Source organism: Pleuronectes platessa, chromosome 15 (assembly GCF_947347685.1).
Source record: "Pleuronectes platessa chromosome 15, fPlePla1.1, whole genome shotgun sequence".
Taxonomy (NCBI): Eukaryota; Metazoa; Chordata; class Actinopteri; order Pleuronectiformes; family Pleuronectidae; genus Pleuronectes; species Pleuronectes platessa.
Window position 1 is genome coordinate 12288179 of NC_070640.1, and position 24194 is coordinate 12312372.

General features: G+C 40.3%; 1 protein-coding gene across 1 annotated transcript in view; it reads right to left on the minus strand.

Annotated features, from left to right (window-relative positions):
* Positions 1-2950: 2950 nt before the first annotated feature.
* LOC128456932 (neurexin-1) overlaps positions 2951-24194 on the minus strand; it is an 83439-nt gene continuing 62195 nt past the window's right edge. The window contains exons 13-17 of the mRNA XM_053441369.1: positions 18748-18929; positions 11705-11876; positions 7812-8140; positions 6390-6468; positions 2951-4147 (exon numbers count right to left, since the gene is read on the minus strand). Of these exons, the coding sequence (XP_053297344.1) occupies positions 3834-4147; positions 6390-6468; positions 7812-8140; positions 11705-11876; positions 18748-18929 (1076 nt within the window). The 3' untranslated portion in view covers positions 2951-3833. The remainder of the gene's footprint in view (positions 4148-6389; positions 6469-7811; positions 8141-11704; positions 11877-18747; positions 18930-24194) is intronic.

Consider the following 24194-nt stretch of genomic DNA (forward strand, 5'->3'; position numbering starts at 1 on the left):
CTCTGGGCTTTAAAGTTCATCCAAAAATGCACTCATTATCAACTCACCACTCTGCCAACGGAAGGGGTGGCTGAAGTGTTTGAGTCCAGAAAAAAACTTTAGGAGTCTCAGGGGTAAACAGAGTTGCAGCCAACTCCAACACAATTTAAGTAACTGGTGACCATATCTTCATATATATAAAAACAACAGGAAAAAACACAAAACTCCTCAATACTGCTCCTGTGGTGTGAGCAGGGTAGTGAAGAGCAATATATAAGAGTGAACATACAGATAATCTATAAGGCAAGTACTGACAGGATGAAGAAAACCTGGCTTGGAGGAACAGGGGCAGGTCAGAGCAGATATGACGTGGTGGTTTTTGTTGAATTAGACTTGTGACATCTCAGCAATGCTCAGCAGCAGCGTATCACATCCTGGAGCCACCCTCCTTGATGCCTGATGTCGACACAGTTCAGACATCACCTACTCCGCACCTGACTTAGCCCACACGAGTATTCTCTGCTGGATTTGAAATACAATGCCTCCCAATTCTTGTATTTGTATTTACGTCATAGAAAAATTTATGGCTGCTTTAGTGAGCGCAACTAAGGCCTGCATATCTCAACACTGTGTTGGCCTCTCTCTCTATCCTCCAGTTCCTTATGTTCTCAGCAGGGGGTAGTCAAACAACACAAACCCTGTAACTGCTCACAGCAAATATTGTTCACATTGGGGGAACCTTTTTGTAGAAAAAATCTTCAAGTCAGGAGACAAAGTACAAAACAGGACTTTGTTCTTTCATTATTAGCCATTGTGCATATGGCATTTCTACACTGTTACTGTAAAGAACGCATGTGTTAATAGTGTAGCATGTGGGGTCAACTAAATCAATTTCAATTTGAAGTTATAAATTCTGTCTTTATTGGTATTATACGTGAATGTAATAGCTCATATTCAAAACCGTTACATTATGCTGAGAATTTAAAGGAGCACTTCATCCATTATCTGTGCCTCACATACTGTCCTTGTATAGTCATATTTGGCTGCCGGTTACAGGCATCCATCTTTTATCCTTACTACTGATCGTTTGAGGGTTGCGGGGGGGGGGGGGGGGGGGGGGGGGGTACACCATGGCCATGTCACGTGTGTATCCTAGGATCAAAAGGGCCATCAAATCCCGAAATGGGATTCGAACCAGGAACCCTCTTGCTGTGAGGTGCATTTCCATTTCACCATATAGAGGCAAATGGAAAAGTAAGAAAGTCAGTGGTGCAGAGGGTGAGATGATGAAATGTGTTAGTGACGCTGCCTGGTGGGCCCCCCCCCAACCTTCACACTTTGCTCCAGATTCATGATGCAGGCTCTGTGTTAAGCGTTTTCTGCAGATTTCAAGTCCAGGCCAAGTTCAACACTGATAACTTTAATCTGAGTTCATGAACTTAAGTCTGAACCTATTTCTGTGTGTTGTGAATCACCAGTGACACCAACAGGAGTTCAGCTGGTGTAATATTTTGTTTGATATGAGCTTCAAGTTAGAAAAAAACTCATAACTGACATCGTGTACGGCGCAGAAAAAATACTTTAACAGTTCATTAATGAATAATGGACATGATACAGTGACACACCAGAGCTATGTTCTGCCAGAATGAGACAGAGAGAGTCAGAAAGACAAAGAGAAAGGGGGAAGAGAGACAGAGAGAGCGAGAGAGTGAGATAGAGATGATGAAACTCATCGCAAGACACATTTTTAAAACATACTGCAATTTATATGAAATGCTGTTTCTTCACGTTAAACATGTTAACTTATCTTGTTGGCAAAATGTCACCTTGGTAGGATTACATCATTGTGAGTTAATTTCGTTTCTTTGATCTCAAAAGACTCAGAAATCTCAATGGCTGAATCACCCAAAAATGCTGACAGTACATAACATTTATATTCAAAGTTTGTGGCCAGTAGAGCGCCACTTGTGCTGATTTATACCAGAACTTTGGCCTGGAATTCTAATTCACCTCTGTATTTGTTCACCAATAAACGTCAACAATGTCTGCATCCAATGATGAACGGCAATTCAAGCGAATTGTCTTTGTGCATCCACAAAAAGCAACACACAACACGGGTGTGTACAAAGTATATAATCAAGTGTATTTTCATCTCCACGTTCTGTACACATATTAAGATCAATTTCACATGAACACTATACAATAGCAATGAGTGAGGAATGGTATATTTTCTGAGTGCTGAGCAGCTCACGTTGAATGGCACTTTCATAAAAAAAAGAATAACTGGAAATCACAGCATGAATAAGTAAATGTAGACATAACTCAACAGAGAAAATGGCTTTATATTATCAGATCCATTGAGTAACAGATTCAGCACATATATAAAATGCACAATGCAACGAAATCAAACGATTTGTTCCGTCCTTGTGTTGTCTCTGCATAATCCCAACTGTAAATAATGCAAACACAAAGATATATTTGCAGCTATCAGAGTAAAGTGTGCTTCTTCTCTGGATTGAAGTAAAAGGCAATCTAAAATGTAACATTTTAAGAAGAGTGGTAACAAGATACATCGAAATATCAGAGAAATATCAATACAATTCACAAACCTTCAATTAGTCATCTCATAGAATAGTCTTTTAGTAACCGATAGAATAAAAAAAACAATACAGTTTTGGCTGATTAACAAGGAATATCTATGTCTCCGAGATATGTTTACATTTCATGTGTGCTTTTTGAATTTTCCCATGACAGTTTGGAGGAAAGGAGAAGATCAAGAGTGAGCCAGACTGTTGAGGAGGGTCGGTTCTCCCTTTCCAGGAAGCAATGAGAAAACCTTCCTCAAAACGTGATTCTGTGTTCCCAGAACCTCCTGTGATGTTTTTTTTTTGGGGTGTGGGGGGTGGGCTGCAGCGGTTTTTCATGTTTCTGTGAAAGCTTTTGGAGGGGGGGGGGGGGGTTATCGACACCTACTCCCCCTGCGTACACAATGCTTTTTCAATCCGCCAGCCTCTATATGTACATACAAACAATGTTTACAGAGAAATACCTTCACTGGTGTAGTCAGACTTGTTCACAATTACCCCTACTTGGAATGACATGGCTCAATGACTGGGATGTCTCACATATAAAATATTCCATCATGATATATGCTTCACTGACAGGAGTGTGTTGAGTGATTTAGTAATTCATTTAAAATTGCTGTATTTTTATTTTTTTACCAAAGCGCTTGACATGCTTCATTTATGATACTGCACTGGCAACATAATACCATCTTCTGTGATCAGAGGCAGGGTGACTGGGGAGTTTTAAAAACCACACAACATAAGATGGAGGCTGCGGAGATGATGTCTTATCCAAAAAAAGGGCTTTCTTTTTTACTGTTGTCAGAAATCCTGGGCTTCTCTCTGCTCATCTACCATAAAAACTCGATAATTGGCCTGTTCTGCCTCATATATCATAATGGGGACACTTGTTGAGATAGAGCATTACAAAGAACAAAGAGAACATTTAGGCAAACCTGTCCATTTCTCAGCACTTTCTCCACTGTACCATATCCATGCTATATACAAAGCCAAAGTGGATATGCTTCTTCCAGCTTGTTAGAAACATAAAAAAAATGATACACTAACAAAGAATCTGTGAATGCAGATTGGAGCACACCTTAGAGCACGGAGGATGAGTCAGATCTCGTGTTCTGGATGAAGATTTCATCGGTAATAGGCTGCAGCTGTTTTTATGTGGCCCGTGAAATTTCACTGATGGTCGACCTGACAAAATCGGGGAGCGAAACGAAAGCACTCTCTCTCTCTTCCTCTTGTCTCAGTCCAAACTACTCGCCCTCCTCTGCGCTCTCAGACGTAGTATTCTTTGTCTTTGTTCTTTTTGCCCTTTGTGATTGCCTTGGCCACAGAGGCCGTCGCTGTGCTTTTGTCTTTGACTGCTCCGTTGCCATCCACAGTGGAATTGTTGGCAAAATTGTGGCTCTGGTCCGTCTGGTAGGAGCCCTCATCCCGGTTGCGGTACTTGTACATGGCATAGAGGAGGATAAGAATGCAGAGAGCAGCAGCAGCCACGATACCCACCACCATCCCTGTGGTGCTACTGGACTCCCTGATCACCTCCACGGCACCGGGTTGGCTCTTTTCATCAGAGACTGTGGGATTGGCTGTGGGCACATGGGGAAAATTGGGAGGGTAAGTTAGTCCTGGTGTGTTTCGGGAGGAGGGAGGAGCAGGGGGCAGAAGCACCTGGTCACGGGTGTTCATTTTGCCTGCGGGGATGTGGAGCTGGTCAGGGTTGGTGGTGGGAACATAAGGAGGTAGGGGGCGGGGTTTCTGGACTCCACCCTCACCGGCGGCGGGAGGTGGAGGAAGGACTGTCCTGTCAGTGACCATGGGGGAGTTATTTTTGTAAAAGTCCTCGTCGTCAGATTCCGTCATCTCCCCAGAGCCGAAGGCCGAGACCTCCACAGGGTCACCACAGTCCTCCTGGTCCGGGGGGCAGGAGGGATGAGGGGGGAGCATGAGGGACTCTTTGGTGGTTTCAAGTGGGGAGAGGAGGGTGGGGGGAGGAGGGATGACAGGGTAACGGGTGGCGATGGATGGGGGCTCAAGGGAATCCACTGTTATAATAGGCAACACTAATTCACCTCCTGGAAAGGAAACAGAAAAGGTAGGGGATCCTAAATTAGAACAGAATAAAAACAAAAATCCTGGCTGAACAAGCTGTGCTCATAAACGTGGAGCAATAATCGGCTCATTATGTCGAAAATATTACTACGGAATGAATTTAATATTAGCTGGCTTATCACTGGTATTATTTATTATGATTGCACATAATAAGCAGATTCCTTTAATACAAAGTTATTTACATAAACATTTGGCAATCGCAGGGGAACAAAATAAACCACCATGATGCTGAATTGTATATGCAGTTCTTGATTCTTCAATACAGATTTTTAAGTTAGTGGAAACAAAGAAGAGCTCACATGTAGACACAAACACACAAGATGACCCATGAAAGGCGGCAGCTGAATGAAGAGCACATAACAAACAAAAGCAGTGCATTAAATTGCCATGCCACTGAAGTCACATCTGTAGGCAGGGGTTCAGGGGTTGACAAGAGAGATCACAAGGTTATTTAATTTAGGAGTCACACATGGAATATTGTGGCTTATTGAAAGCAATTAGTGCGACCTGTATATCACCACATGGACTAAATCCACTCGTATATATAACTTTATATGTGCTCTAACATCATGCATTGGCGATTGACTTTGATTGAGAGTCATCTGGTCCTCCAGTCGGCAGTTTGGCTATTTACGGCTGCAAGGTTCTCTTTCATCATTATTTGAGGCACACTTCTTAGGGCCAGTCAACAACACACAATTCTGATAAGGTCAAATTAATAATTGAGGCACCCCCGATAAGGGCAGAGTCCTCCTTAAGTTTCACAGCTGGTTTCTGTCACAGGCCTGATGTGCCTTCTACTGTCTTCCCCTCTAAATGACTGCCACGCACCTCATTAAGATGTCCTCAAATCCAATCTAATGAGTTCCAGACATGACTCAGAAGCTGATACACAGTTTGAATTAATGCTTCTTGAGTCTGTAACGACAATTCAAATGACGGCAGCTGTTTGACAGTGACCCTGAACAGATGAGTGTAAGGCAGATGCGGAAACATGACGCTGGGAAGCCACTGAGAATTTTGAAACAACGATGGCTGCCTGATGTTGATGCCTTTATCTAAAATTTTGGGTAAAACTATTACGCCCCTTTCAGTCATTCACTGAACTCTCGATAATCTCCTGACGTTATCTGGAGGGGCTGCATGTGAGAACCCAAATGTCCAAGTGAGAGGATCTGGACTTTCTGCGGAGCTTCTCCAGGCAGCCCTCTGGTAAAAAACTCAGGATAATGTCTGAATGTGCTCCACGTGCCCAGCAGGAGATTCTGCGCGGGACTCAGCACGAGCAAGTGCGTGAGTTGATCATGTGTCTAACACGCGACAGAAGCTAAAATGAAAAAAACTAAAAGAAGACAAATATCTCAGGATGAAAAAGTGGTGCCATAGATGTAGAAGACACCAATAAAAAATGTCAAGATTTTGGTGATTGGCCGACACTGGTGTTGATGTGCTGTACACAAAAACATGCGTTCTCAGCAGCTGAATTAACACGTTATGTCTGGCCTCTGCTTGCAGTGCCATCCCTCACCTGAACCCTCCTGTGTTGTTGTGAACATGTCTGAGCAGAGAATCTCCTGTTGGGTTGTTCATTTGTTTAAGGCAAACTCCGGAGAAAGTCCGGACCCACTTGTGCGGACATTCTCCGGAGTTAATGTCTGAAAACGCCTTTAGTGGGATAAGAGCTGTAAATTCCCATCTTTTTTGTCCTGGCTGACCCACCTGTTCCTGGTTCACACTCCTCCAGGTCCTCATCGTCACTCGGACACTCGGCTGAGGCCACCAAAATATCATCAGAGTTCTGGGGCTGAAATGAAAACAGAGGAAATGTTGTGTTTTAGTTTTTTTGGGATAAATCTAGCTTTGTTCTCACTCTTTTATGAGCATGTTTACAAGCAGACTTTTTGCATCCCATCTGAGGAATAGCTGCTGCACTGTATCACTTTAGTGCTTTGGCTCGGAGCAACACTAGTGAGACTACACATCTGAAATGTGCCTATATGCAGTTCTTCTTTACCCCTGTGGCCGACTTCATGTGTTGATAAAAAGAAAAGCAAGAGCACCACTAACGGAGGGGAAAAGTCTCAGTGGGCTAAATGTTGTACATGTTTTTATTTGATCTATTTCCATGTAAATTTGCAAAGACAAATTCTCACACGCTGCATCAGTACTTCAATATGTCTACATTTGATTTTAGGGCGCACAGTGTCGCAGAATATTGAAGCAGAGCGGGGAATAGATGGTCCACTAATGGATTACTTGGTTAAATTGAAAATAGCGAGATGCCAATTTCAGGGAAACTGGACAAGAGAAATGTGATGAAAATGCACTATGTATTTTTATTAGGAGAGGCAGTGGTTTTGTTTAAAACCGTAGGACACCAAGTGCTGCTGAAATCCTTCCAATTTGGCAGGTCTGCTGCATTTGGATTAAAATCCTCTCATTTGAAATGGTGGTCGGTATCACTCACCACTCTGGATGCAGGATTGTGACTATACTATACGAGTTCAAAAATATATTGAAGCATGAATCTAACACACTTGAAGTCAAGTATGAGATCATTTTCAAAACCACATGATCGACCAAACCAGTTATGAATATTAATGATGTAAGACGTACGAAAACATTTATTATCATTTTATTATTATGTTGTGGAATATGGAATATTAATTTATTCGACTTTTTATTGCCCTAATGTTCTCTTCCGTCAAGGAGGTTATGTATCCATCTGCGTTTCTTAGTGCAGATCCAGAACAGGATTTTTTATCGCACTTTCTTTACACTACCATTTTTGTTGATTTCTCAGTAAATAAGTCATGGAAATCAGGCATGTTTGGGACTGATATTTGTGAGTGTGTGAAATTTGGTGCAGATTAAAAAAAAAATCAGGATAGTGAATTTAAATTAGGTTTCATAAGGAGACGGTTGGGTCCTTTAACTGTAGGTATTTCTTTTAGAAATTTCGGTTAGTAATATATAAAGTCATTGTGTCAATAGACGTTTGTTGCAAATCCAGAGGGACACTACTGTGTTTTCAGGTTGAGACTCTCTCACACCCTAACACACGCACGCACGCACGCACGCACGCATGCACGCACAAACGTGTGCTATATATTACACAAATATCCCTTTATAGTTTCTGACCTTTGAGATGCTCTCCCTCAAGCTGGGTGATCGCTGCCTGCGGGTGGTGGTGGTGGCCATAGTGGTGGTGGTTTCCATGATGGTTGTGGACATATCGGAGACTGCCAGCGGGGTGCCAGACGTTGTGTCGGTGGTCAGCACAGAGAGTGAGTCCCCGACCAGACGCAGGTTCCCATCCACCTGAATACTGGGATCATTTTCTGCTGCCAGTTTGAGCACCTGGAGACCATTGTAATACAGCCCTGAAATCTGACCCTGGAAGGGCCGACCCTTGTCGTTGCCGCCAATTTTAATGGCCGCCTGGCTGTTAAAGATTGTCAACTGTCTCCCTAAAGATAGACAGAGACATAGAGAGAGAAAAAGGTGGGGGAAAAAAAGGAGAGAACGATAGAGAAGACATGGAGAAGTCATATGGGAGAGATTTCACATCATTTGAACCAAGTGGACTTTATTAATTATAGCATTAATAGTTTGTAAATTAACTTGATTTAGATATGAACTTTAAAGTGTCAATGTTAATTAGTAGCAAGTCTATAATTTAGTATTTACACATGCAGGTTAAAATCATCAGAGGAGGTTTAAAAATCGATTTAGGTTCCTATTTAAATGTTTGACAGTAATCTTTTGTAATATCATCAAGTTAGCAAATGTATATCTCATACTTTTGACAGAGATGGGCGAATTATTAAAAAGGAAGTTTACAATCTGTGTAACGCTATCAGTCAATAAAAGCTAAACACTCCACCTTCCCTTGACTTCATCAACCATTAAGCCATTCAAAAATACTCCGCTCTGGGTTCAGCCAGCTCCTTTCGTTTCACCTCCTTAAAGGAGCAATGATATTTAACAGCACTACTGTCAGCAGCTTCCCCTGATAAGTGGTGTTACGCCGGAGGAGGAGGCCCGTTGTAATGGGCCCATTTCCAGAGAATACTTATTAGCAAAGTTAATGGATCCAAACAGGGATCTACTTAAACAGCCGGTCAGCGCCGTTTTGTCACAGCAGAAGACTTAAGTCTGGGGAGTCTGTAGTCGTTGTAGTGCAAGGTAACACAGTACAAGGTTGGAGGGGAGACGGAAAGGGGACGGAATTTGGTTCATGATTTAAAATGTTCAGTTTAAGAAAACAAGACATGGTCAGCTTAAGGCGTTAAAGTAAATGTGACACAGCATTTTAAGGATTTTTAGTAGAATCATTACACACAGCAACTAATTACACACAGTGGTTAAGAGGGACAATGGAGGGTTAGACAAGGGTTATGTGTTTTTAGTCGATTGGTTTAAAAGGTTGTTAAGGTGCAGCTTTTCCACAAGGTGCAAGGATGACAAAGAATAAACGGCAAGTCTGCCATACCCCTTTGCTTTGAATTCCAGTTTAAATGACATCTGTGGTCATTGAAATCCACAGTGCAGCCAAGCGCCAATTAAAATGGAGGCATACATCAGGGTTACTTGTCACACTTGTCTTCTGGGACTGCACCTCTCATGGGGAATGGTTATTCACTAGTTATCTCAAGGGTTAATTATTAATCAATTAATTTTTACCTTTATCGAGTAGCCACTCGTCAACTACCCGACCAAGTCTGTATGGGATTCTTTGTCTAGCAATAGCCAGTCGTTCATTATCATAGTGTCCTTCAAAGAATTTGGAGAGACAGATTAAAGGTTAAAGTCTGCAAGCTGAAAGATCAAATGGTTAGAAACAGTGTTAGAATGGCTAACAGGTTTAACAAGTTGTCAATTTTAACCCTGCTGCGGGTTAAAAGAAACTTGTGCTTTACGTATCTAGTTATTCATAGTAACAGAGTTAATGCTTATTAGAGTTACGTTTAGGCTATTTATAATGTACTACACTAGTTAGTGTTATTTAGCGATTTTAAGCAAAACAAACCAATTAAAGTAAGGTCTAACATATTTTATGCACTATATAAAATAAAGGTTAATTCAGGTTAACAAAAGAATTAAAAGTCAAATACAATGATTAAAACAGTGGTTTCATTTAAACATCATAAACAAGTCACAGCAGTTTATTATCCGTTTCACTTCTGTTCCACAATGAATTTTGTTTTAAATATACATGAAATGCAATTTGTCTGGTTTTTACTGCAGCTCCCACAAGATATTGATAAAATGTCCTTATCAAAAACTAATGGGATTAGGACTTTCAAAAAGGTCAATGAAATAGTAAGTAAACATTAAGCTCTAACCCCAATACCTAATTGCAGTTTTCTTTGGGGGGTATGAATGAATACATCTTTAATACGCAAAACTACATTGTGGAATCAGGGCTAATAGGACAAAAGCTGCTCCCAAGTGGGACTTAAGCTCTTTATTTAACTCATGCAAACACAGAGGAGTAATTTGTCCAGTGTGAACTTTTACAGAAAATACATCATACAAACTACAACAGCTTGAATTATCAGCTTCTGGAAGATAGCAACCCAGAACATATTAGTGCCATGAATACTCTTTAATCATTCTAGTGTAGAAATCGTTTCTATCACCAGCCACAAGGTTTCCACGAGCTTCGGACTTCTTGTTGACACTTTTTTAATAAAGGACGTCATGCGTACAGGCACCATGGCCCATGCATAGTTTGTTACAGACAGTTAATCTGTAAACATGTTTAATCCACACATGAATACAAATGTAAATATGTGTTAAACCATGTTCGAGGACATGGGATCGTGTGAATGGATAAAAAGGATTAGGATTAAAGAACAGCATGGAGGAGGTGGCATGGTAAGTGGAAGTGCATGGCAGCTACAGTGACGCTAACCTACACAATGTTTTTACTTTAAGCTTTAATATAGAGCTGGTTGTAATATAAATATTTTCTCTTCTAAATAAATATATATTCAATGCCACAACAAAAAAAGTCAGTTTCCTCATACTCTTCATTGTCACCACTGACACCTGAGTGAGAAGTCTGTGCACCAGAATGTCCATCACTATCACACAGTTCAGATTTATGCACGACAGTGGGGTGTGCATGTGAGCCTGCAGCACCAGCTGGAGGCAGAGGACTGGGTTTGATGGCAGCTGGTGCACCTGCTCTAACTGAGGTAAATTGGTTGATTGCTACAGGTCTAAGCAAAGCTGGTCGTTATCAGATTGTGAACGGGATGTGTTTGTGTAACTCTCTCTTTGGATGTTTGCCTTCGTGCATATGCAGATTTAGTCAACATTTAAGAGGGCATGACTTAAATTAAATATGTGTGTGTGTGCGTGTGTGTGTGTGTGTGTGTTGTTAAGAAAATGTTGATGCAGTACTTTACATTGCAGTAGTTATCTGGACAACATTCAATCGAAAAAGGAAAACATGTGATGTGGACATTATAGAACTGTGCTTTTCTGTATTAATTTATTCAAATCCATTCATTTGTCTATGAAAAAAATACGACCTTTACATGTTGTGAGTGTTCAGTCAGGAGATGAAAGTAAATGTCGGCTGTGCAAGATCACTGCCAAGTTCTCAATGTCAACAAGAATTCCTCAGCTGAATAAAAAATAGACTCTCTTAACTATTAATCAAAAAGAAATAAATAACTAATATATTAGAATTAGGACAAAAGTGGAAATGTCAAAAAAAAGAATCACACTTTGACCACGTATGCATATCCTCAAAACGTATGCATGAAAGAAGAATATTGTTTTCCTTTCTTTTCCTTTTAGAGGCTGATGAGAATTAGATATCAACTGAGGCCGATGTATTAACATCAGATTATTAAATTGTTTTGGCAACACGGCACATCCGGTTGTTTTTTTGTAAACAATACATTTCACAGCTGCACATTGGAAGATTTCTGCTTGTTGGCAGACATGCAATCCTCTCTCACTGATCCAGATGCTCAATGCCATCTGTCTACACGTCATTGTTCCATTAGTCTTACCTGGCGGATAACGCTCAATGACTGGATGGTTGTCCACCTGGAGAGTGGCATTGCCACCACTGCGTGTGAAGCGTACAACATGGTACTTGCCGTCATTTACTATGACAGCAGGCTCGTCGATGGTGATGTCATCTGTCCCCACATTGAAGATGACACAGATTTTCCCTTGATCCTGTGGGTGACAAACAATGACTAAATGTGACACGGAGAAGAAAATGACAAACGTGTCATCATAAACACTTTAAATGTGCACAAAGCGTATTTGCACCAGTGTCAGACATGTCGAGTCAGAAACCTTTTATTTAGGCAGTAAAAGCAAATCCTTTGTGACACCAACAGTGTGTTTAGCTCTTTCTTTAGGATTCAGCTCCACTCGCCCTCAGAGGCAGGCCAGGTTTCCTGATGTGAATCACTCTTGACAGAATCCTGCTGTTTCCCTTTTGGTTGACCAACTTCTCTCCCTGTCAGCCTTTCCACGCTCCTGCCAACCTTCCCCAAAGGTCAAAGCTGCTTCTCGAGACAGCCTTTAGGTGGCACTGATAAGAAACACTGGAAACAAACTGCGTGGGTCTCAGTGTCTGCATGGCCTCAGTGCATTTGCTGCCATCTGTCAACGCTGATATTGGTGAAATAGACATTTGTGAGGCATGGCACATGGCTCTGCAGGAAGACACAGTTTAGATTTTACTTTTAGATTGCAATAACCATATTGACAGTGATCATAAATGCTTAAAACATATCTTAAAATATAAAAAGGAACAGACTCTGTCATCCTCAAGGGTAGGAGTAGAAGTAAAGTTTTGACACTGAATTACAATCGGTTTTTGTTCCTCATGTGACAGGCAATGGCGAAAGCAACCCTGCAACCCTCAAAGGCTAAACGTGTAGATAATGGATGGATGGATGGATCAGTTTTGTTCTGTGTGGAGTTTGCATATTCTCCCTGTATCTATGTGTGTTTCTCTGGGTGCACGGCTCCATGCAGGCTAGGTTAATTACCGACTCTAAATTGCCCATGTGTATGTCAACGGTTGGTCTCCATGTATCAGCACTGTGATGGACAGCCTGTCTGTCAAGGGCGTCCCCCGCCTCTTACCCAATGTCAGCTGTGATTGGCTCAAGCTCCCTCCAGCGACCCTCAGCGGATAAGCGGTGTTGATAAAAGACGGATGGACGTGACAGGCAGTTGAGTGCTTATGCAACGAGTACCTGTTGTATAGTATGTCACGTGTGCTCAAGAGCATGTTGTCTACACACGGGCAGAACCTCATTATCATTACGGAACAATAATGACTCTCAAGCTGTGTAGTTCCTCCTCGTATCATTTGTCTCTCAGCTGTGAACCATCGAGCACCAAGAGTCTGCAGGTTTTAAATCAAACTACCTCGGCCCCAGCAGCTGGCGGCACTACATCACACCTTCAACCAGAGAGAGGAGAGAGAAGGTAGAAAGAGAAAAATACAATTCTGCAGTGTGCTGCTCCTGCACGGCACACAACATGCATATTATAAATTTCCGGCCATTCAGACCTAATCTAAATATCTTCCGCACTGGATTTGTATTGCTTTTGAATTTTCTGTCTTCACTATCAGAGTGTACTCCTTGACATTCTCCATTTAACATCAGTAATGATTGTTCTCTTTCTCGTACCTCCAATATTGCATTGACTAAAAGACCATCAATTCTATATGTAGAAAGAAATACATATTTTTCTGGCCTGCTTGATGTTGGCCATTGTGTATAAAGCCTGTCTCCAAGATTGCCCCCCCCCCCCATAATTGCAATCACGTAAAACATTCCAGGAACCTTTTAAATTTCAACATTTATTAATGCTGAGATGGTTGGCATTAAGTGCCGAAGTGTTAAGTATCCCCAGAGACCTTGAACGTCCCATTAATAATATAATATTAAGCTTGACAAATCAAATTTCAAGTCACTTTATGGTATAAAGGAGCTCTATAAAGCCTTCACTGTAAAACTGTAAAGCTTTCAGTCGCAGCCGTCAAAGGGTCATTGGATTCTTATCTCCCTCCATTCACTTGCAAGTTGTCCTGAACCGAGGACTGATTCATCACGCTTGAACTACAGCTGATTATTAAATTCACACAAATCAAAAAGACTTTCATGAAGACTCCTTTATGAAAAAACGTCTGCCCACTCACTGCTACTCACCGTGAGCCTGGGAGCTAATTACAGTCAGTGTTAGGTTAGTAGGAATCTACAGGGTGTTCTGCTATAAAAGACACAAGTTGCATTTTACCAAATTATGTCAAGACACCAAGTTATCACCATTTTGTCCATAACCCTTGTACTATCTGTAAGAAGGATCTCTCCCATTCCTTGTTTACTTATATTCTGTACACGCAGAGCTATTAACTTGTCCAAATTTTAATCATGCTGCCCAAGAAGCAGAAGTGATGAGAATTCATTAAGTAACTACAGCGTTGTGTGGCCTCGGGTCAAATTCAGCCGATGTCCTCTAGACAACAATTAACATCTCCGGGGGCCGGCCGAGTCAGCCAGCGGCTCTGTGTGGCTCCGACACAGGCATTTCTATTTTGCTAACTCGGGTCTTTGAGTGCAATTACAGAACAGCCCCAAAGCTCTATTTGACAGCTGGCCCAGCAACACTCGTACGTTTTAGTTTCAGTAGAGTTTGGCCTTTCCACTCTCCATGTTGTCTCTGCAAGAAGCTGCTTAGCGCTCACGTGTTTCAGTATAAAGCCAGTCAGGCATAACCTCATGAAAGGCGGCGCAGTCTCCCACCTACTATGTTGACATCAGCTCTGTCGGAAAAAGAGCGTTTCCTTTAAGTACTCCCTGCTCGCTGGAGCTTTGCAGTGGGATCTCAGATCTCGTCTCAGCTGCAGCCTACTCCAATTCATCTGAGAGGCAAAGGATTGATTATTATAAGGACGTGGTATTATAAGGAGTTATCTTTGATGGGGTGCAAAGACGAGAGGACTATAAAACTGATGATTCCTCTGTGATACGGCTCTGCTGCCCCCTGATACATTTTTAAACAAGCAGCGCTTAGATTGGACAGATCAGATTCTTTTAAGAGGGTCAGCATATCTGTCTCTGTATTAAAAACCTTGAGACTCTTTGCTGAAGCTTTCTCCTCAGAGGCAGATGGGAGTTTGCATCAATAGCCTCAGATATTATACTTACTATCTCTTTTAATATAACAGTGACAAAATATCTCCCGTCCTCATACTCCTCAGCTTCTACGTGAAAATATCTAGATAAAATCTATTTGATCCCTGCAATACTTAGTGACAAAGGTGCACACGCGTCATCAGATTTGTCCCAAACTTATCTTTACATTTCTAGAGAAAACTCACAGAGAAGAAGAGTAGGAAGTCAGTTTGAGCTCTGCCTTTCAACGTGCACTAAAATATACACATACATAAGTTTTGTGTGAAGCATTACCCTCCCTGCATAAAATAAGATAGAATATTTATGAACAAAGACTTTCCTATTCAGAATATAATTTTGCCCAACTGATGCATTATGTAAATGCATAAGAAATCGACTCATGGAACTGGCGAGATCCACGTTCAAAACTCGACATCTTCATCCATTCCTCTGTAATTTAAATCTCGGCCGTGCAGCGACACCTCTCCCGCATTTCTAATCACTCCGCACAATGAATCCTCTGGTTTTGTTTTATCTTTTAGTCACTCATTAAAAACATGACCATTTGAAAGTAGAATCAGTCTCTCTAATATACTCCCTGGTGACTTTGGTGATGCTTTGTCTCTTTTGTACAGCGTAATTGGCCTTTGAAGCCCGTGCGCGCAATCCGCAGTTTACTGTGCAGTTTCAAATGGCCATGTCACCACTTTAATGCAGAATGGAGTCGTGTCTGGAGTTATCTGGATTTGAAATGTTTTAATAATATCGAGCACTGACTATGTATGCTTCATTTGCACCGGTTAATTGAGTTTATTACAAATGCATGGAAAGTTTTTACCATTTCATATTTTAGTTTTGAATGGAAAGCTTTCATGTTATTGGAAGATGACCAAAATTGAATTCTGTTGGAAGCTACCGCATCTTAAAACCCCCCAAATCCCTGGGACAAGAGGCTTTTAGGGCCATATTGAAGGAAAAATAATCCTGAGATTTCGAGAATAAAGTCATAATATCACTTGAATGAAGTCATAATCGAAAAGTAAGTTGTAATATCATGGGAATAAAGTGGTAATTGAAAAGAAAGTCATAGTATCACAAGAATAAATCTTAATTTATTGAGAAAGTGGTTGTAATTTAGGGAGAGAATGAAGATTTTTTTAAGGAAATAAGCTGGAGTCCTTCTGGATCCAAAATCCTGATAATGAATCTCTTCTTGAGAAACAACAAATCCACTTTAAATATTACGCAGATGTACCAACAACAACCTCACAGTCGACCACTACCAAACATTTCCTCCTCCACAAAAGAGACAATTTTGTATTTCATTATCTGTGAAACTAAACAAGATGCTCCATATTCCTAAATTCAAGGCTAGGCGACAGAATGATCCTTTGACCTCCAGCGTGGCACATTGCCTAAAAGTATGATTTTATTCCTGTCGTCTAAGATTTCTTTTCCCTTTAAATGGCCCAAATACTCAGGCCTCCTGAAGAAGATAAAGGTCATATAGTTTGTTTCCTTTACTATTTTCAACTATCCCTTGCGGCCGGGGTTTTTTCAGACCGGTTTTTCTTGTGCTGCTCCTGCCTGTCATCTTCCTCAATGGGCAAACATTTGAAAACAGAATCTGGTCTTAAAATGTCGTATTAATGACAGATCCAAATAAATGATGTGAACTGGCAGCGAAGGTCTATATAAAACAAGAAGGTGTGATTATCAGGCTTAGTTAGACGAAGGGAAAGAAAAAGACAACCCTCAACACCCTCTGAACTCCTTTCGATTCCCCTCTGCTGAGCAGTAACAAGGTGTCAGAGTAAGCAATCTGTCAGGGTGCAAGGACTTGGCAGCTCCTGGAGAAAAAAATATTTTCAGCTGGCTCTGCACCCAGGCAGCAGTCTTTGCATTTACTAGCAACAGGCCACGGCTGGTGAGGTCAGTTTCACACGTTTAAAAATGGAAACGCAATTTACATGAGATGGTTCTGAAAATCATCCGGGGGAGGATGTTTGTAGCCGACATGTGGAATAAGTGTAAACTCTCAAAACACACACGCAAATACATGATACTTCAATTACAAATACTTGATGTCAGATTTAGTATAAAAGGTTGTTTTCACTCTTTGTACCTATTTGTACCTTTCTTGTTCTTAGACGATTTTTTTTCTTTTCGCGAAGGCACAACTCTGAAATACTCGGGGTGCCGTGGAAATACTGTTCTTTTATCTCTCTCTCTTTTATCATTACCATTATTACACATTACAGCTGTCATTTATAAATACAGTACCTAATACTGAAAATAATTTATCAGTATTGTTCATATGAAGAAAAACTCAAAATCTGTCCTGACAAAATCTTAAATGTTTTGTTTTTATGACAGAAATAGCAAATTTCTGAAACTTATTTTATGTGGTACAACAAAGTGTGGGCTAACAACACTGGACCCACACATTTGAATTGCATTAACACATTGGAGAACCCAACACTCTTGATGACTAGAATGAATAATTTCATGCTTGGGACACACAACATAGTCAACTAATTTATTATTTATTTTAAAATCTATTCAGTGGAATCTTATTGTTTCTGTTTATTGTTTGGTTTATTCTTAAGAGATCAGTCAATAGTAAAACAGTGCACTAACCTGTGTGAAAGGTGCTATACAAAGAAAGTTTGCTTTGATTGATTAACGTGATGTGATGCGTACGTGTGAGTCCTGCCTAAGAGTCTCCCACCCCCACTTCGGATTCTGGTCCCGTGCTTTGACAACAGGTGGGATTTTAATTATTACACCGCTCGCAGACGTTTGACAGATCTCGCCTCAGCTTCTCATCGCGCCACATCTGTCCTGTGGCTCTGAGCTGAAAAGACTGATTTCCCTCCAGAAAAGACGGCCGCTGACAGCTGCTGAGGAGCCAGTGTGCTCCACCAACACACACACACACTCGCACGCACAAACCTCTCTCATGTCTGACTCCACTGACTTCTGCTCTATCGTAGCTGCTCCTCCAGGTCATTATTTTCCTGTTACCATGTTATTTTCGCATTTGGATTCAAATCAGCGAACAAGCTGTGAAAACGTGAATTTAAACATCGACCATTAGATGTTGATTCATATTCATTTATGTTCCACTTCGTTAAATAAAACATTGTGGCATCAGCAGTCAACCAGACGGCCTTTTTTCTTTTGCTCAAGTGAGATCATTTTTTGTGCCTTCATCAACATATCAAGGGAAGAGGCGGTGATATCCTCATCATTTCTGATGAGGCAGCTTTTTGTCACCGTTGCATTTTCCTCTCCCCTTTCCCAGGTTATACAACGTCTTCTTAATTGCTCCCAGAAATACTTTTCCGCTTGTCTGCCGCGGAGCCACTTTAATATCAAGTGAAGAAGTGTATGTCTTTTTTGATGATGTGCTTTTTTTTTTTTTTTCACTTAAAAACAATCTTTCGTTGCAGCTTCTTTCTATGTCTGAGTGGACTCATTTCAGTTGGACACCCATTTTAAATGGCCATGATCTTGACTTTGAAGTCTTTATTCACAGAGTAAAATGCTACTAGTCTAATAAAAAAATTGCCAATGTGAGCCTCATCCTAGGGAGGAGGTTGAATTGAAGCTTGTGGATACAGGATGCAGTTGGTGTGAGTCCGTTGTTTTTTGTTGATACATGTAAAAGAAACTATAATCTATGATACAAATTATCTGTGAATCTCACAGATTATTGCCTATTTACCTACAAGTGCAGAAATATTCACCTGTTTGTCTTATAATGTCTTATAATCACATGAATGAAATATTTAGATTTTTAATCTTCTTTACATTTTATTCCAAACTGTTCCGTGATACTCCACCCGTCTTCCGGTGTTACATTCACGCTTAAAGCCCCCGACTGTGCTTCCCATCCTTACTATATGCAGCTGAAGATAGTCTCCGAGCCCATGGGTGCTCTCCACTCGCACCAAGATGGCGTCCTTCTGCTGGGAGCTGAAGCCCACAGCCAACCGGTCGGCTCGGGTGCTCGGCCGCTCATTGGGAGCCCAGGTGAAGGTGATGAGAGCGCCCCCTTTCCCAAAGATGTACGTGGTCCCAGCTGAGAACAGAGACAGGAAGAGAAACAAGAGGATTAGACATTAGACATTAAAGACCAACTTATGTTTATCTGTTACCGGGTACTATCGATGCTTTCTGATTAAATCCCATGTTAGTCTGTGGTTTTGCTGTTGAAATGATTATGCGTTGTTCATTTGGAGATATCGACGTCTTCAAGGGCAAGCGTTCTAATATCACTTGTTATTTTTAGTTTTTAAAGTAACATGAGATGGGACGAGGTTTTCATTGGTCCTCTCACCAGCTCACAGTGGACTCAAACCCTCTAAAGCCCTGCTCGACAATATCTTTATTCCAAAATCATTCAGTGGATATCTTTAACTAGGAGGGAAGGAGCAAAGAGTTATTTAAGAGGTTTATTTAAGAGCTTGTATCTTTTATATTCCTGTTTCTACTGCAAATCCTGAGTATGGGTCCAACACTATGTGAGGGGAAGAGGGGTTTAAGGCAATGGTTTCACAATATTTATAACCAACTACTCATGTGCAGTATTACTATGTAACTATGTTTTACTACTGTCTCACGTAACCTATTCTCATTTCTATTGCTATTTCTATAGGCACTGGTTCTGCATTTACTCTGTATCCACTTTATATTTTTATTTTCACTTATTTTATTTCATTTTATTTTTCATATATATATATATAGTATATATATACATAGTATATACTTTATACTCTTTCATTTTATTCTGCTCTATTGCATATTGTGCTGCTAATCTTAGGGCGAGTTTGCACAGTAATTTCATTAAGCATTATTAAAGTCTATTTATCTTATTAAAACAAAACATAATCCAGGATGTATGCAGCTTTGTACGATTATTTTGTTAATTAATTATTTGCTGTCTATTTCACATAAATCTACACTGATCGCAGAACTTATCAATCTAATATATATGTTTATAATTAACATTTATTCTGGTTCCAAAGACTTGCTTTAGGCTTCAAGTCGCTGATACATTTGTGTGCTTGTCTGGGTATTCCATTCATAATTTTTATTATTTTTTGCAGGTTTGCAGACCTACTGATATTCATAATGCATGAATAATAGAGATGGCCTTCACCGTCCTGTTCAATTTAATATGAAACAATGTGAAGGGACTGTTAAAAAAAACATTGATTTAAATCTGATACAAATTCTTCCACCTTCTCATACAGTGTCTCGGCTGCACTGCAAATCAATAGTGTCTGGTTAAACTTTTATCATGTGAGTTATTCATCTGCGCTCAGAGAGACTCATGTCTGCTTCAGACGAATGAGGCACATTGGCGTTGATTTATAATTTACAAGTCTTGCTGGAATTACCGAGATACCTGAGAAAATCCATGAAGATTTGGGCTTAAATCTATTTGCTGATTAGCGGGTAAATCAAACTCCTCTTCGTGATATGATGCGATTTATTCCGAGTGTCTAAGACAGCTCAGACAGTCAATTAAATTGACTTACAAAAAAAATAATTGTAATTTCTGACGACAGTTGAATCTGAAAAGTAATTCAATTTTGTATAATGCAAGCAAATGAATAGTTTCAATCTAGGCTTTCTCAGAGGGACGCTGTTCTTTTCGAAGATTTAGGATTGCAGGTGTTGACTGCAAGTAGGGAGGGAAAGTTGACAGCTATCTGTGATTGTTCAGCAACAACATGCTGTTCTGGGTTCCTTTTAACGCCTGAAACCCGATTGTTGTTTCTACAACTGGCCCTTTTCAGCGCTCAGATCTCTTAAGTGAAGGAGAGGAGCACTTGAAACAAAATTGTAGCCTCAATTTCAACCACGCACCAAGACTTGAGTACTGCTGCGCTTGGCATAATGGTTGCTCCCACGATATTGACAGGAGCTCGCTGCTGCCCGGGTGCGTTCTTATCGCTGAGCACTCACTGCTTGGAGTTGAAACCACCTTGCCCCGACTTTGAATTTAATTAAAAGGGCAGGTTTGTTTCAAAGCAATTTTTTTCCCTTCCTGCAGTAATCTTAATGTCTGGGATTTGCATTCAAATGTGACTCTGTGACATTAGTTACCTCAAGGAGCCTCAGTGAATGGGTTTATTGGATTCCTCCTTTCAGCGAGCGTTATCTGTGTTTGGCCTCTTATTTGCCCTCGTTTCTGCTAAATTAAATCACTTTTTGCTCTATTTGACGATCTTATAGTGTGGACCTCATCAAACAGGAATTTGGAGGGAGAAACTAATCTTTTCCTGTTAACTTACAGACCCAGTGAAACGGATGTCAGGGCACTTTAAATTCTGCATGAGAAAGCACTGGTTGCAAAATTAGTAAGTGCAGGATGAGCCATAAAAGAGTTTTGACTGTTTAACAGGTAGAAAAAAGAAAGATATTGATATAAGATATGATGATATTTTTTTTATTAACATATTTGGCATATATCAAGAGATAATTAGCACAAGGACACATGGTTGAAACTGGGAAGACATTATTTTCATAATTTCACATTCATTTAACTTAAAATGTACTGTTTTGATTTCAGACCACGGCAGGACTTATAAGCACAAGTTGTTCCTAAGAGTTGGACTTGAAATGATGAGTTCGATGAATGAGTTCATTATTCTCAATAAATGAAGCTTTGAATGAAAAAAAACAGGCATATTAATTGACTTCAAAGCAAACTCATCAGTGACTTTTCCCTCTTGAAGTTTGAAGAAAACACACATCATGTAAGCTTCCTGTGAAGGTTGATCGTGGCTGTTTCTTTTCATGATAATACAAACAATATTTGTTTTGAATTCAGTCCATATGAACACAGTTATTGTTAAAAGCCAGTGTTGGCTTTTGACTTTGTAATGACTGTCTTACAAATTAGCCTCAGCAGTTTCAGTTGTATGTTTGTCGAATCAAATGAACAACAGACTCATTACTCTCTCTCTCTCATGAGGCGATGTGAGAAGAAACGAGTCTGTAATGACTGTCAAAACGCTTCATTTGAAAACTTCAGTGCAATTTGCTTCGGTAAAAATGGGAGTAAACTTGAAATGGCAGCTGACATCTTAACTCGAAAGTGGAGAAAATTGTGTGAAATGTTTGATGAAGAAAAACCAGTTTCTTTGAATGGATGATGTAAGATTTCAAACAATAAATTGAAACGAAACCTATATTTTCGGATTTGAAACAAATCTAATCTTCAAGTTGGGCTAACTAAATGTTTAAGGCAGCAATTGAACTCAATTTATTTTATTTGTAGGTTAACCAACAAGAATTATTTTTAGTGTTTGCTTTTGACACAATTTACTGGGTGGTTGGTGTTACGCTTAAAAAATGTCTGTATTTGCCTCTGTAACAATAGTCTGTACTATAGTGGAAATATACAACATAATGAAGACACAAGCCAATAAACTGTAATATAGTTATACCAGACCTGCATAAATACCACTGATCGTGTATGTATATATTATATGAATTTCCACATTACAGTTCATAAACACCTCAAACTGCAGCGATCTAACTTCACACTTCACACTCTGGTGGTCTTTGCTGAAGGGCTGCTCCCGGCTTTTCATTATACCCTAAAACGCTTCATTATTTATGGCCTATATAGCCTATAGCTTGTTTGTTCTTGTAAAGCCAAACAAACAAGCACGTAAACCATGCTGTGGTTAATCAATATAGTCTGAGAACCACTTTCACAGCGGGTCTTATTTATCTAAGTTTCACTGTGCAATATATCCTTGAACACCAATTTAAAATGTACTCAAGAGACTGAAACCTGATGAACCTTATTCACCCACTTTCAGGTGTCATGGTAGATCATTGCACACTTTACATTCAACAATGTAAAACAGAATGAGACATTCATGTGTAAAACGGAGTGATACGTATTCTTAAGTCACGTAAACGTGAAATGTTGTTTAAAACATTAGCTAATGGAAAGATGGATGAAAACTGATGTGGTTGATTCCACTGGTTTGTGAGTGATCATGTTAAGCTGTATGAATACAGAGATCTTCATGTGAGAACTAAAACAATGTGCAATGGCAATATAACAACATATAGAATACATTTGATTTTAATAACATTGTGACATTTTTATCTTTTAGCAGATTTGGGTAGATTACAAGTCAAACATATAACTTTTAGAAAAATGATTTCCCTGTTGTTATATATAACGTATTGAATAAGGGCATCCGCGATACATATCCCCTGATGTGCACTATGAATCACATCAAAATGGCAGCATCCACACAAACGAAGAATAGCTTCTTTGTTTGCTGTCGTCTTTTCAAATGGAGTCCATTTTTGTTTCCCATCTGATACACACAGTCGGTACCAGTCGTGCGGACACAAGAAATTGGTGAACACACGACATTCTCGCAGAGCTTCGCTTCCGCCCACTGACGACGTGCTGCACGTCATGCGAACCCTCATGCCCCCAGAAGACAGAACACTGGCTGCAGGTGTAACGTGCACCGCTGTGATGTACATCATGAAATATGGAATACCAAGGCACTTGTCTGGAGACAGCAGTAAGTCCTGCATTAGTCATACGTCAGCATTAAAGCATGTCATTACACCTTTCTGCCTTCCTGTTCTGTCTTATTCCGTTTCCTGTCTTCTCTGTGTGATGGTGGATCTGCATCAATTTAAGGCGGGCAGTAAATCGGTCTTGTTACGATTATTTCTATAAACATCCCTGTTCTCGTGGAGCAGCTCTGCTCCTTCTCTGCTGTCTCTCTCTCTCTCTGGGGAGCGCTCGGCTCTTCTCTCATGGCTGTTCGATGCATCTGTGCATGAATAATAGGCCTCCCTTGGAGATCTCAACTGCAAAGGGTGTGCTGAGCATCACATCATTATTAGTAAGGAGCCTTGATAATTAATTACACTGTACACGGGCATTGAAATACTCCTATTATTTATGAATATTATATTGGGGGTGTGGTCGCATATGCCCTGAAAACGTTTAGTTGTGAGGCCTTTTTGTTGTTAAGTGATATTTACACATTCATCTGCTTTTCAAAGGCGCTATAATTGTGTCAGTGACGCGCTCGGATTGATTGATTGGTTGTCGAGTCTTAATATATCCCTGCACAATAAATAGTATCAACAGCATGGATTGTTTGTTTGCACCAAGATGCACGCAACCCACTCAAACTTCCTGTCCTTCATTTGTGCTCTCAGCCAGCTGCTCATAGGACTTGCAAATACACCAAGAAGCTGGTGAAAATTTGCATCGCACACAACCGCTCAGATGTGAAAAGTTGTGTGGAATAACACATTTCCTGAGCTTGCACTAGGGAGGAAA